At 42.3% G+C, this 13,985-nt stretch overlaps 1 protein-coding gene across 1 annotated transcript in view; it reads left to right on the top strand.

Moving 5' to 3' along the window:
• The window catches only part of EXOSC8 (exosome component 8), a 533,341-nt gene that overhangs the window by 332,246 nt on the left and 187,110 nt on the right, over positions 1 to 13,985 (top strand). The window contains exon 8 of the mRNA XM_044073308.1: positions 2,892 to 2,988. Coding sequence (XP_043929243.1) covers positions 2,892 to 2,988 — 97 coding nt within the window. The remainder of the gene's footprint in view (positions 1 to 2,891; positions 2,989 to 13,985) is intronic.

The following is a 13,985-nucleotide window of genomic DNA, read 5'->3' as shown; positions in this document are numbered from 1 at the left end:
ATGACTGCCTGATTCTGGCTCAAGAAAAGGAAGACCTTTTACAGCATTTGGAATATGTGATAGCAGTGCTAAGATGCCTAGGGTATTCTGTGAACGAAATAAAGTCCAGTCTAGTACCCTCTCAAGACATGTGCTTTCTGGGTGTGAGACTGAATACAGCAGCCCAGATGGCCTTTTTAACCCCGGACAAACAACAGAATCTTTCCAGTTACTTCCATCACCTATCTCTTCAGTCCGGGCTGACTGCAAGGACAGTCCTTCAAGCCTTAGGGTTCATGGCATCTTGTATTCTGGTGCTTCCCAATGCCAAACTGCATATGAGGAAGCTGCAATGGTATCTCAAAATGTATGGACACAGCACTGCCAGGATTTGGACACTGTCATTCAAATAATACCTTGCATTCAAAAGGAATTTATGTGGTGGGCTCAGGAATGTCACCTAAACAAGGGACTCTCTGTGACCCGGCCAGAGGCGAGTCAGATTCTAACGACAGATGCCTCAGACATTGCTTGGGGAGCTCATCTAAATGAAAAGTGGATACAAGACAAGTGGCCTGCCAGACTACAGCATCTACATATCAACATGAAAGAGATGTTAGCAGTCCAGTTTGCATTAATGGCTTTCAAGGAGTTACTTCTTCCAGGGCAGGTGTTGATTCTAACAGACAACACAACTGTCATGTGGTACATCAACAAACAAGGGGGAACACATTCTTACCCGTTGTGCAGGCAAGCAATGATTTTATGGGAGACTGCGCTCAGCTTGCAACTAACTCTTCAGGCAAGGTTTCTGCCAGGAGCACAGAACTCCTTAGCAGATGTGTTAAGCAGACAAATCATGGATCCCCACGAGTGGAAACTGGATCTTCATGTATTTCAAAATTGACAGTGTCATGGGGAACTCCAGACATAGATCTGTTCGCTTCTCCACTAAACCACCAGCTGCCAAAGTTTTGCACAAAGAGGTTTCATCACACAGCTTGGAAAGTGGATGCTCTTTCTTTTAGTTGGAAAAATCTTCATGTGTATGCCTTTCCACCTCTGCCTCTTCTCCCAAAGGTGCTCCTGAAGGTCAGACAAGACAAGCCAAGGATGATTTTAATAGCTCCAGATTGGCCTCGGCAACACTGGTACCCATTACTGAGGAGTCTGGTAAGGAAGCCTCCATGGCCTTTACCTTTGATTCCACACCTGTTGTCTCAGAGGGACGGTCACCTGCTCAATGTCAAGCTACACTCTCTTCATCTAACAGCCTGGCATATTCTGTTTTGAAACACAGCAGGTCTCAACTTCCTCAACAAGTTTTAAATGTGATTATGGAAGCCAGAAGACCTAGTACAAGGAAAGTGTACGCAGAAAAATGGAAGAGATTTTTATTTTGGAGTGCAGCAAACAATTTGGAGATTTCTGAGCCTAATTTGAGTGTGGCTCTTCAATATCTTACTGAGTTATTGGACAAAGGTTTGTCTTTCTCTTCCATTAAGATTCATGCTGCAGCAATTTCAGCTCACTATGATTGTGACCCACCATTGTTTTCGCATCCTTTGTTCAAGCAATTTCTTAGAGGGGCAAAGAATATAAGACCCCCACGTAGAGCTCCTACTCCTGCTTGGGATCTCAATTTTGTGTTGGAGAAACTTACTCTACATCCTTTTGAGCCTGCGGCTACTACTGAATTGAAATACTTGTCATGGAAGACTGCTTTTTTGTTGGCCATTACTTTTGCAAGAAGGGTTTCTGAGTTGCAGGCCCTTATGGCGGTAGAGCCTTTTTTGATTTTTCATAAGGATAGGGTATCATTACGTACTAATCCTTCCTTTATGCCTAAGGTGGTTTCTAGTGTGGCTTTAAACCAAACTATTCATTTGCCTACTTTTTATGCAGATCCCCAAAATAAAGGGGAAAAGATTTTGCACACTTTAGATGTACACAGGCAATTGCGTTATTATTTAAGCAGGACTAAGGATTTTAGGCAGTCTCAGCAGTTGTTTGTTTCTTTTGCTTTGAGTTCGCAGGGCAAGCCTGTGTCAAAACAAACTATTTCTAGGTGGATTGGGTTTTGCATTGCATTTTGTTATTCCCATCATGGCAAGGAGATTCCAGCTGGGATTAGGCCTCATTCCACTAGGGCTACTGCCACTTCAACAGCATTTCTAAGGGGGGTGGCAACTAGGGATATTTTGGAGGCAGCTACTTGGAGTTCAGTACATACTTTCTCTAAGCATTATCACCTTCCTCTCTACTCTAAGTCTAGGGCTGGTTTTGCCACAGCTATTTTGCAAGGCATGTTGTCAGCTCCTGCTTCCTTATGATTTGCCAGCCTCCCTTACCTCTGCTTTGGGATTCTACCCAATAGTTAGGACTGCAGCAATGTGGAATGAAGAACATAGTACAGTTTTGTACCTACCATAAATGTAGATGTTCGAGGATCCACATTGCTGCAGTCCAATTTACCCTCCCTCCTTCCCCTCTGTGTTTAGGGGTGGTTGTGTAGGTGAGGTTATATTCTGGTAATTTTGTATATATTGTACATATTTTTGGTGCAGGTATGTTTGGAGTTTTGGTTTTGGCCTTGTCTTTTTAGGGTCTTCTGACATCTGGGGCAAGAAAAGACTGAGGATATGACGTCGGTCATGCGCATTAGTACCCTGACGTACTGGCGTCAGTCTAATGCGCCCTGACCGACGTCAGCCATATACTTTGGTATTCGGGCCGACTGGACAGCGGACTACCCAATAGTTAGGACTGCAGCAATGTGGATCCTCGAACATCTACATTTATGGTAGGTACAAAACTGTACTTTCTCATTACTGTCCTCCCCTTATTTGCATATCGGTCATTAAGAATTTGTTTTTTATGAAGATACAAAATATGCAATGTTTGTTTTTCAGCTGTCATGGGTACTGTATTGTGACATCATGTGCCTCGACTATGATGGAAATATTTTGGATGCTTGCACAATAGCTTTGCTTGCAGCCTTGACAAATGGTGAGTACTTTGAGGTGCATTGTATTAATGTTTTCTCACGTGTTTATTTTTTCTCTTGTCAGGTGACACAGTAACAGAAAAGCATGCATGCGTGTATTTATTCATTGCCCGATAATGTACTTTATCTATTCCAGGGTCATGAGTGAGCTGGAGCCTGTCCTGGCACTCGCTATGTACCATTCAGGGAAATAAGTTCTGAATGGGATGGCAGCCCATTACACAGACAGTGTGGAAGATTCCCAGTGCACCATTGACTTTGTTTGGGATGTGACAAGAAATCAGAATACTCAGTGAAAGTGGGACAGAGAGAAAATTACCAAAGACCCCACAAAAGGCAGTCCAGCTAACAGAACTGGGGGAACAAATGCTAAAAGAAATGTTATTAATTTAGTGGACATATGTGTTAAGGAAAACTAGGGGGTATGTGATGTTTGCCTTTGTTTCTGCTGCATCTTTATTTTTACTTCATATACCACAAATAGGTGTGCAGATTGTAAGGGCCCAGGCTTAGAGAAACACTGGTGCACTGTTGTGCTTGGGTTGGCATTTGGCTGATGTTTGTACTTGACAGAGACACTATATCCAGATTTGTTTTTCCCTGTTGTTCCACATTTTTGTTTGGTCTCCATACATTAGCTAATAACATGGAGTTATTGTTTTATTTAACTTTTTTAAAGCATTTTAAATAACATTTTGGTTTTAATTTGTGTTAGGTAGCAAACAAGTGGCAGCCAGTCATCAGGTCAGGCAATGGTTTTAATTTGTGTTAGGTAGCAAACAAGTGGCAGCCAGTTCAGACAAGTATCCACGAAAAGGCTGAAGTCAGTCAAGAGCTCCAGGATTGAAACAGAATTCGATAACACAGAACATAAAAATGTGTCGAATGCTTCCATCCTTTCCAATAAGGACTTATCAGAACTGACCACATCATACAAATGTTCATTTAAATACAAAATAAGATGTTCTTCGTGTTTCACTATTGCGGTCATTACATTTGGGTAATCTGCTGGCAGGTTGCCCTCAGTTGGCCTGATTAACAAAGTCTTGGGTCCTGCATCGGTTGCTGTAACTTCTTCCATGACGTCAGGCTATCAGGGGTATAAAACATGCAGCCGACACCATTACACCAGTCTTTCTTGCCGCGCGGTGCCCAAAGCAGAAGCAGTTTGCAAGTGCCAAGTCGGCAGACTCCTGAAATTTTCGTTTTCGAGTTTCAGAACCGAAGCCTTCAACTAAAAGCGAAGTACCCCATTGGGGAAACATTTTCTTGCTCCTTACCAATGTCAGTAAAAGTTAATAATTGTATTACTTGTGGGAAGCAAATACCTCATAAGGATTTTCAATTGTACTGTATTCCTTGCCTAGACCCTGACCACGACGTACCTTGCTGTCAGTTTTATGCTTTATTTAATCAACGCACTATCCGTTGTCAGTACATTTTTGCCTGTAAATATTTCGGTTCTCAGTTTAATTATCCAGAAATGACATAGGTTAGCCATCTGACTACCGGAATACCGAAAAAACGCAAAGAAAAAAAACAGACACAGGCCGTTGAGGTCCAAAACTGCCGACGACGCTTCTCCTAAGCCAGTAGCCAGTTCGCCGGTACTCAGTGAAGCTCTTTCGCAGCCCCTGATATCCGCTACTTCTGATTCGCAGGCCTGTACTGAGACCCATTCGGAGTATGCCGTGAAATGCTTCACATATGGAACACACGGATGTCTCTACCTTGGATAGGTCCGGAGCTGCTGAGCAGGCACCGGCTTCTGAGTGTGTATTCAGGCCTACAGACTAGCATATTAAACCAACTCCAACTTCAGTGCTAAGGCCTAAATCTCGATCTATGTCTAAAAAACCGACGCCCAGGCCACATGTTCAGGCCCCTATGCCTAAAAAAACAAATGATCAAAATTACTGAAGATTTAATTACTCTAATCAGGGGTAGTCAACCCCCCCCACCCCCCAAGAGGCCTAGGATTGAACTTGACTATGAATCTTCAGAACAGGACTCTGTTTCTTCTGACTCTTCTAATGATCTGGATTTGTTCATACCTACTTATGAGGACTCTGATGCAGAGGATTCCATTCCCTCTGCTTCTCTGCCTGAGGATTTCTCTTTTGGGGAAACTTTACATACCTTAAGGGAGCATTTCCACTGGGAAAGTCAGGATTTCTCTGAATCCAAAAAGAGGCTTAGGGATTTCCTCCTCCTTCCTCAGCATAGGCCTTTGGCTATACCTCCTGTTCTAGACATTGTTGATGATGTGTTTTCAGAATCCAGTATGGCCCCTGATTCCTTGCCTGCAGCCCCTAGCAAACCAGACGGGTACTACAGGGTTCCTGAGTCTCACAAATTCCTTTTCAAAAATCCTGTTGCGGACCCTGAAACCATTTCTCAGGGACCCAAGGGCATTAAGGCTTCTACTGCTAAAAATCCTACCCCTTCTGATAGAGAATCCAGGGCACTGGATAGATGGGGTGAAAAGATTTATACTTCTGCAACCTTAGCAATCAGGGGTTTAAACTGTCAATTCCATATGCTAAAATATCAACAACATATCATGGGACTGCTTAAACAGAAAATGATGATTTCTGACTGTGTGGATAATAAAGATTTGCAGGATTTACTGCATTCGGCTGAACAAGTTGGCAAACATACTTTGCAGTGTGGTTTTGATTCTTTAGAGGCCTCTTGCAGTGTGGTTTTGATTCTTTAGAGGCCTCTTGCAGGGCTGCTGTTACTGGGTCTGTGTTTAGAAGGCATGCTTGGCTTAAGGAGCAATCTCTGCCTGATCATGTTAAAGCAAAACTTTTGGATGCTCCTTTACCTGCCTGTTTGGCAATAAGACTGAAGAAGTTCTAAAAAAGATGGAAGATAAAGCTAAATCTATGCAAACTGTGAAAGATTTCTTACAAGTACAACCTCCTAGATTTAGTAGGCACTGGCCTACTAAGAACTGGTCCTTTCCAGCTCCTTCCAGAGCCACTCCAGCCAAACCCAGACATTTCAAAAGCACCAGGTTTCAGTCCCAAGGGACTTTCAGAACTAAGCAGTGGGGTGCTTCCACTTCCAAATCTGGAAACAACAAGACAGCACCCTATGGTAAACAGTCTCAATGACTTCCCTTTAAAATTACCAATCACTTACCTCTTAGCTGCCCCTTTGGGGGAAAACTAGCTCTTCATTCAAGAAACTGGCAACTTATAATGCAGGACAAATGGGTTTTAAATATAGTGTCCCAGGGATACAGATTTCATTTCCAGACATTGCCAACTCCAAACGGGTGGTCAGACCTGCCCCCAAATCAGTGGGCAGAGGCTCAGAAACAAGTATTTTCCCTCCTAAACTTGGGGGAGGCTATTCAACTGGTACCAGAAGAGGAAAAGGAACAAGGTTTCTATTCCAAACTTTTCCTGGTACCCAGAAAAGACTAATCATGGTGTCCAATTCTGGACCTGTCTACTCTAAACACATTTCTGGACATTCCAAAATTCAAGATGTTGACTCTTCACCAGTTACTTCCTATGCTAGGCAAGGATGCCTGGTTGGCAGCTGTAGATTTAAGAGGCTTACCTGCATATCCCAATCAGGGGAATCTTGCAGAAGATGACCTACGCTTCAAAGTCGGCTATATGCATTATCAGTTCTTTGCACTGCCCTTTGGCTTGTTTACTGCACCCAGGGTATTCACAAAGTGCCTGGCTCCAGTAATTGCATTTTGCAGACAAATATTTAAATAGATCTATACCTGGACGATTGTCTAATTCAGGCAGAAAATCAGGCCAGTCTGCTAAAACATCTGGCGTTTGTAAAAAGGGTTCTAACTTGTCTAGGGTACACCATAAACGAAAAGAAATCACAACTGGTACCCTCTCAAAAAATTACATTCCTGGGTGCAAGCTTGAATACAACTGCCCAGATGGCTTTCCTTACGCTAGAAAAGCTAATTCATTTGGTGACTTACTTCAAACAGGTGGCCACAAAACCCCTGCTATCTGCAAGACAAATACTGCAAGCTTTGGGGTTCATGGCCTCCTGCATTCTTGTAATTCCGTATGCAAGACTGCATGTGAGTAAACTTCAGTGGTATTAAAAAGTTTATGGAGTCAACATTGTCACAGCCTGGAAACAATGATTCCTATCATACCTTGCCTGCGCCTAGAGTTCCTATGGTCGGCAGAAGCCTGCCACCAAAACAAGGGACTGCCATTCACACTACCACCTGCCACCCATACCCTAACTACAGACTCATCAAGACTATGCATGGGGAGCTCATCTGGCAGGGAAGTGCATTCAGGGCAAATGGAGCCCAAATCAAATGCACCTTCATATCAATCAAAAAGAAATGTTAGGTGTACAGAATGCTCTGACAGCCTTCAAGAACTGCCTTCATCCAGGACAACTACTGGTAAAGACGGACAACATCACAGTAATTTGGTACATAAACAAGCAAGGGGGGTACGCATTCTTACCCCCTCTGCAGACTAGCCATGGCATTGTGGAACACGGCCTTGAGCTACCAAGTACAACTACAAGCTCAATTCCTGCCAGGAAGGCTGAATGTTCTGGCAGACGAACTAAGCAGAAATCTCATGGACCCACATGAGTGGAAACTGGAACCACAGATTTTCAACATGTTGACACGCAAATGGGGGAGCCCCAGACATAGATCTTTTTGCCTCACCCCAGAACTATCAGTTGGAAACATTTTGCACAAGAACTCCTCACGAAAAATCCTGGAAAGTGGATGCTCTGTCCTTCAGCTGGAAAAACCTATCAGCCTATGCCTTTCCCCCTCTGCCTCTCCTTTCCAAAGTTCTACTAAAAGTCAAACAAGACAAACCAAAAATGACTTTGTTTGCTCCAGACTGGCCTTGCCAACACTGGTACCCACTCCTGTGCAGTGTGTCACTAATTCCCCCATGGCACCTGCCTCAGACACTGTCTCAGCAGGAGAAACAAATTTCGCACCCTCAGCTCCAAACAGCAGTGCCCAGTGTACCTCAGATTTTGCATTACTTAACTGAGATGCTTCACAAGGGTCTGTCTTTCTCCTTTATAAAAATCCATGCCTCAGCCATTTCAGCTCATTACAACACAGAACCACCCCTCTTCTCTCATCCTCTGCTAAAGCAGTATCTCAGAGGGGCCAAAAACTTGAGACCACACAGGAGAGTTCCATCCCCTGCCTGGGACCTTAACTTTGTATTGGATAAACTCACTCTACCTCTTTTCAAGCCAGCTGCTACTGCAGACTTAAAATGTCTTTCCTGGAAAGCAGCTTTCCTTTTGGCAATCACTTCAGCTAGAAAGATAGCTGAATTACAGGCCCTTATGGCAGTGGAGCCTTTTATCATCTTTCATGCGGACAAGGTGTCACTCAGGACCAATCCATCCTTCATGCCCAAGGTGGTATCCAGTGTGGCTCTTAATTAGTCCATTCATTTGCCAACTTTCTTTCCCAATCCACAGAACAAGGGGAAGCGGAATCTGCATTCATTGGATGTACACAGGCAACTTAGATTCTACTTGGACAGGACTATATCTCGGAAGAAAATCTGAACAACTGCTGGTAGCATTTGCTGCAGGGGCAGAGGGGAAGGCTATTTCAAAACAAACCATTTCTAAATGGATAAGCCATTGCATTCATTTCTGCTATAAGCACCATGGAAAACCTATCCCCCCAGGTGATCAGATCTCATTCCACCAGGGCTGCATCTACTTCAACAGCCTTTCTCGGAGGTGTGCCTACCATGGATATTCTAGAAGTTGCTACCTGGAGTTCAGTTCATACTTTCACCAAGCATTATCACTTACCAGTCTTCTCTAAATCCAGAACTGGCTTTGCCACTACTGTTTTGCAGGGCCTTATAGCTGGTCCTAATGCTGTATAAATCCATCCTCCCAACCATAGCTTTGGGAATCTATCCAAATGCAACGACTGCAGCAGTCAAACACGAAGAACATTAATACAGTTTTGTACACTTACCATAAATGTAGATGTTGGAGTGTATTCACTGTTGCAGTACTGGTTACCCTCCCTCCAGCCCCCTGTTTTTCTCTTACTATACCTCTACTTTCTTCTACTATGCTTAGAAGCCTTTTTGGTGTATTTGCTTTTGTTTGGAGGTATATTTTAGTGTTTTTAATTACTTGCATTTTTTGCTCCCCATTTGGGGGGCAACTGACATCTGGGGCAAGAAAAACTGATGTAATGGCATCAGCTGCATCTTTTATACCCCTGATGAACCTGACATCATGGAAGAAGGGACAGCAACCAACGCAGGACCCATGATTTTGTTAATCAGGCCGACTGAGGGCAACCTGCCAGCAGATTACCCAAATGTAATGACTGCAAAAGTGAATACACTAGAATATCTACATTTATGATAAGTGTACACAACTGTACTTTAATAATACAACCAGTGTACATTGAGCAAGTTAAAACTGATTTAAAAAAGTCTTAAAGGCACATGACATATTGATGGGAGTGTAAGACTATATAGATTAATCTAAATTCTTTCTGAAACAGCATGAATAAATATTAAATACTAAAACTGTGTAAGTAATATATTAGTGCTAAAACCAATACTCAGTAACCCAGCAGAGTAATCACTCAATATTGGATTACAGTTTAACTGCCCTTAATTTTAATAAACATTATTTTTTTAAAACTGCGGTGGTGGTGCTGCGGTAGCGTTGTCTCCTCACAGTTAGACGTTGCCCGTTCGATTCTCAGAGTGTCTTATGTGTGGCGACATGCGTTAATAGGCGTTCCTTCGTTGAAGGTTGTGCGTTAGGCCCAGCAAGCCAGCACGTAAAAATCTACTGCCAATCATTAGCAGATCGGAGTTCTGCTGTGGCGACCCCTAACCGGGAAAAGCCGAAAGACACAAACAATTTAAACTTGTTTTTTTACTTGCATTCACATGCACCTGTCATAACAGTTCTCTATTCTCTGTTCCCAAGGACCACCTCTGGGATTTTTTACTACCTATTCTAAAATAAAAAAAATAATAGTTGTTATTTTCTTTGCATACCGTGCTGTGCCTATATGAGGCATTTGTCTTATTTTATGTCATTCCTGTGTTCATAAATCCTTTTGTGCAGTGGGTATTCAGTCTTACCAACATAAAACAAGAAACAGGAGTCACAAAATGCTAAATATAAAACTGCTATACTTTTACAGCTGAACCTCTATCTGACTCTGAGTGGGTGATTAATACTTTGTAAAACTATATTCTCCCCTCAAAGATACACTCACATTGCCTATACATTCCACACTTTGCACATACCTATCCTTGTGTTGACTGTATTGTCTGGAGTGTTCACACCTGCTTTTTCAATTTTTTTCTTTCAGGTTGTTACATCTTTTGAAGATAAATATAGATTGCCTTCCCACCTTTGCTATTAAATCAGCTTCACTCTAGCATTTTCCAATTCCTCTTAATAACACTTAAAGTATTAGAGATTGATGGTGAGTAATGCTAAATGCCAATCTCTTTTTAAAAGAGTATATTTAAGATGCATCCAGGGTTATTGTCAGGACCCACTGATATAAGAATTACAAAAGCTAACAAATGTGAGAGGGATGAAAGGGAATACCACAATCACACTGTGTACCCCAATTCCAAACACCCCAGAGTTTCTTTTAATGTTGAACAAAGGGCTGGTCCTGAGACCCACAATGAAGATGTTTATGCAGATGGGGAGTCTGTCCCAGAGCAGTGGTATCCTCCAAATCGTTATTTTGATGTTACAGAAGAGGTTTAGATTCCTAGACTGAGTATTTCTGATGCCATTTGACTTGCTGATGTGCAGTAAATCCATCAATAATGGGTTAGAGGATGTCAGTGACTGCTCCTGCCTTAGTTATTTGCAAACTTAGTCATCCAGAGCCCTTTGATATAGGATTTTACTTCAGATACATAGATGCCAAACAAGAGAGGTCCCAGCAGAGAACCTTGAGGGGACTCCACTTGTGACTGGTGTCTTTGTGGAGGTAACTTTTCCTCTTTTGATTATCTGCATCCTGTCTGTGAGCTAGTTTGGAATCCTACAGGTGATATAGGGGTTTATTCCCAGTTTATTTAGCTTTTCTTCTATGCCTGACTTGGGTAATTGTGTCATATGCTTTAGCCAGGTCAAGGTATGTGGCGTGTACCATTTTGCCTTCATCCATTGTATTTAGCAGGTTGAGAAAGTATGACCTGTCCTTGACCAATCCAGACCGAGAGATGTACACCTTTTGGAGTTTCCCTGTGTCCAGATTGATTCATTCCATGATAGGTCTTTCAATAGCTTTGCATATGAGGCTGTTCAGACTTGTGGGCCTTTAATTGCCTGGATCTGTGGAAGGTCCTCCCATATGCAGGGGAATGAATGTAGCTTTTCTCAAATCACTTAGTACAAAACCTGTATTGTAGGCTGAAATTGAACAGTGCTGTTAGGGGTGTTGCTAAATTGTGCTTTATTGTATTTAAGATTCATCCAGGGTTATTGTCAGGACTCACTGATGGAGACTTTTTAGGTTTTGATACCACTTTTAGGACCTGGTCTTGTGTGATGGCTGGAGGTGAGCCAGTTTCAGGTATATCTTGAGGGACAGACAGAGGGGAGAGAGGGGTAAAGTTAGAGCTAAATTTATTGGCCAGTAGGTACCCTATATCTTTAGCCTCAGTGTAGGTAACCTCATTCACAGTCAGCTCAGTACATTTCTGCATTATGCTTTTGAGATTATGAACATACCTAAACAAATCATTGATTGCCTTTGTCTTGGGTAGCTATTTGGCTGTTGTGGATTTTATTAAGCTCCTGAGTTGCTTGTTTATTTCAATGACAAGGGCTTTAGCATTCTGGGAATAATTTTCTTACTTTGGGTCAAACCGTGTTCCTTTTATTATAAAGCTTATTGATATTATGGTTCCACCATGTGGGTTTATGTCGGATTTTCCCTGAACTTGTTCCTAGTGGGGTACAGCTGCATCTGTGCAGTTGTTTACATGCTGGTATAGTGTGGTGATGTACATTTCTTTGTATTCAGTGTAGAACTTGGTTTGTTGGGATTCTGAAGCTTGTCAGTGTATCTCTTAAGAGTAAGTGGTTTATTTTAAAGAAATTCTGAAGGTACCTTGGGTGGAAGAGATCTCTGGTTTCAGTTTTATTTTGAAGGAGACTGCTTTATGGCCAGACCTAACAAATGTTGAAGATACATAAGGGGTGGTGCTGCCATGTTAGTAAGGACAGGATCCAAGATGTTATTCCCCTAGTGGATACTTCGACTAATTATTCCAGGTCATGTGTATTGACAGAGTCCAGGAATCTATGTGCTTATACTGTAGTGGTGGTGTAGGTTTCCCAGTCTGTGACCTTCTGTGTGCAGCAGTTGTGAAACTTTCCTTTTTAACCGTCAAATTGCTTTCCTGAAAGTGCTAGCTCAGCCTGGTAAGATAGGGTCCCCTGGAGCACTCCATTCTTCCAGAGACTCCCAAGCTGGATGTAGTGATGGTTGCAGTAATTCTCCAAAGGCTCCTATAAGAACCTGCAATTCATTAATCAGAGATGGAATCCATGGTGTGTGACTGTTTGGGGAAACATCCTGCTTACATGACAGAGTTGTCATGCTTGTTTTACATGGTGTCACATTCCACAGAGATTTTTCATGTAAATTAAAATCCACCTTAGAGCAGGTGTCAGATGAACCTTTTAAAGATGGGTTTCTTCCACATCTGCTGCAGTTTCTACCATGACCATCCTTGCTATACACATAGCTTTTAACAACACAAAAGGTTTGTCCAGAATGTCTTCTTCAGGCATTACTCTACATTACCATTCCAGGCTACAGCTTACATGTCTTTTGGAAGACATGGATAAAATTTTATAAATGTCCATTTTTATGATGATGAGATTTTCATCCCAGAGGTTAAACTATATTTGGGAAGGATGTAGCATATAAGAAAAACAGCAGTTGTAGTCAGATTTTCTTTCTCACAATAACCACATGTTTAGGTCAAGAGCACTAGGTAAAGACACTAAAGGTAGAAGAGTCTCTGTATTTGTTAAAAGTGCTACCTCCAGACACATTAGACAAGGTAATGACCTTGAACTCCTCCATGTTCAACTTAACAACAGATAAAACTATTTTATGACATCATAGCCAACTATAGAACCTTTTCTATAACCCTTTGGTCCAAACCCTCTCACCTGATGAGTGTAGAGGCCCTATATATCAAATCAAATACCATTCTCCTAGTGGACTTCAACTACCCCTGTGTAAATTGGGAGACTTGTACGTCCCCTAACATGCATCCTCATAGATATCTGGATTTCATTAATAAATGCTGTGTGGAATGGTTAATCTACACCCCAACTAGAACTGACAAAATCCTGGGCTTGGATGTTCTTCGTGTTTCACTGTTGCAGTCATTACATTTGGGTAATCTGCTGGCAGGTTGCCCACAGTCGGCCTGAATAACAAAGTCTTGGGTCCTGCATCAGTTGCTGTCTCCTCTTCCATGAAGTCAGGTCATCAGGGGTATAAAACATGCAGCCGACACCATTTTAATCAGTCTTTCTTGCCGTGCAGTGACCAAAGCAGAAGCAGTTCGCAGGTGCCGGTCGGCCGACTCCTGAAATTTTCGTATTCAAGTTTCAGAACCGAAGTCTTCAAACTAAAGCTAACTACCCTGTTGGGGGAACTTTTTCTTGCTCCTTACCGATGTCAGTAAAAGTTAATAATTGCATTACTTGTGGAAAGCAAATACCTCAAGGATTTCATTTGTACTGTATTCCTTGCCCTAGGCCCTGATCGCAACGTGCCTTCCTGTCGGTTTTGTGCTAAATTTAACCAACGCACTATTAAGTATCTGTACATTTCTGCTTCTAAATATTTTGGTTCAAGATTTAACTACCCTAAAATGTCGTCGGTTAGCAATCAGACTATCGGAGTTCACAAAAAATGCAAGGAAAAAGACAGAGACAGGCCGTCAAGGTCCAA

Source organism: Protopterus annectens, chromosome 5.part1 (assembly GCF_019279795.1).
Source record: "Protopterus annectens isolate FY-2018-M chromosome 5.part1, PAN1.0, whole genome shotgun sequence".
Classification (NCBI taxonomy): domain Eukaryota; kingdom Metazoa; phylum Chordata; order Ceratodontiformes; family Protopteridae; genus Protopterus; species Protopterus annectens.
This window is presented reverse-complemented; position numbering and strand designations above follow the sequence as displayed.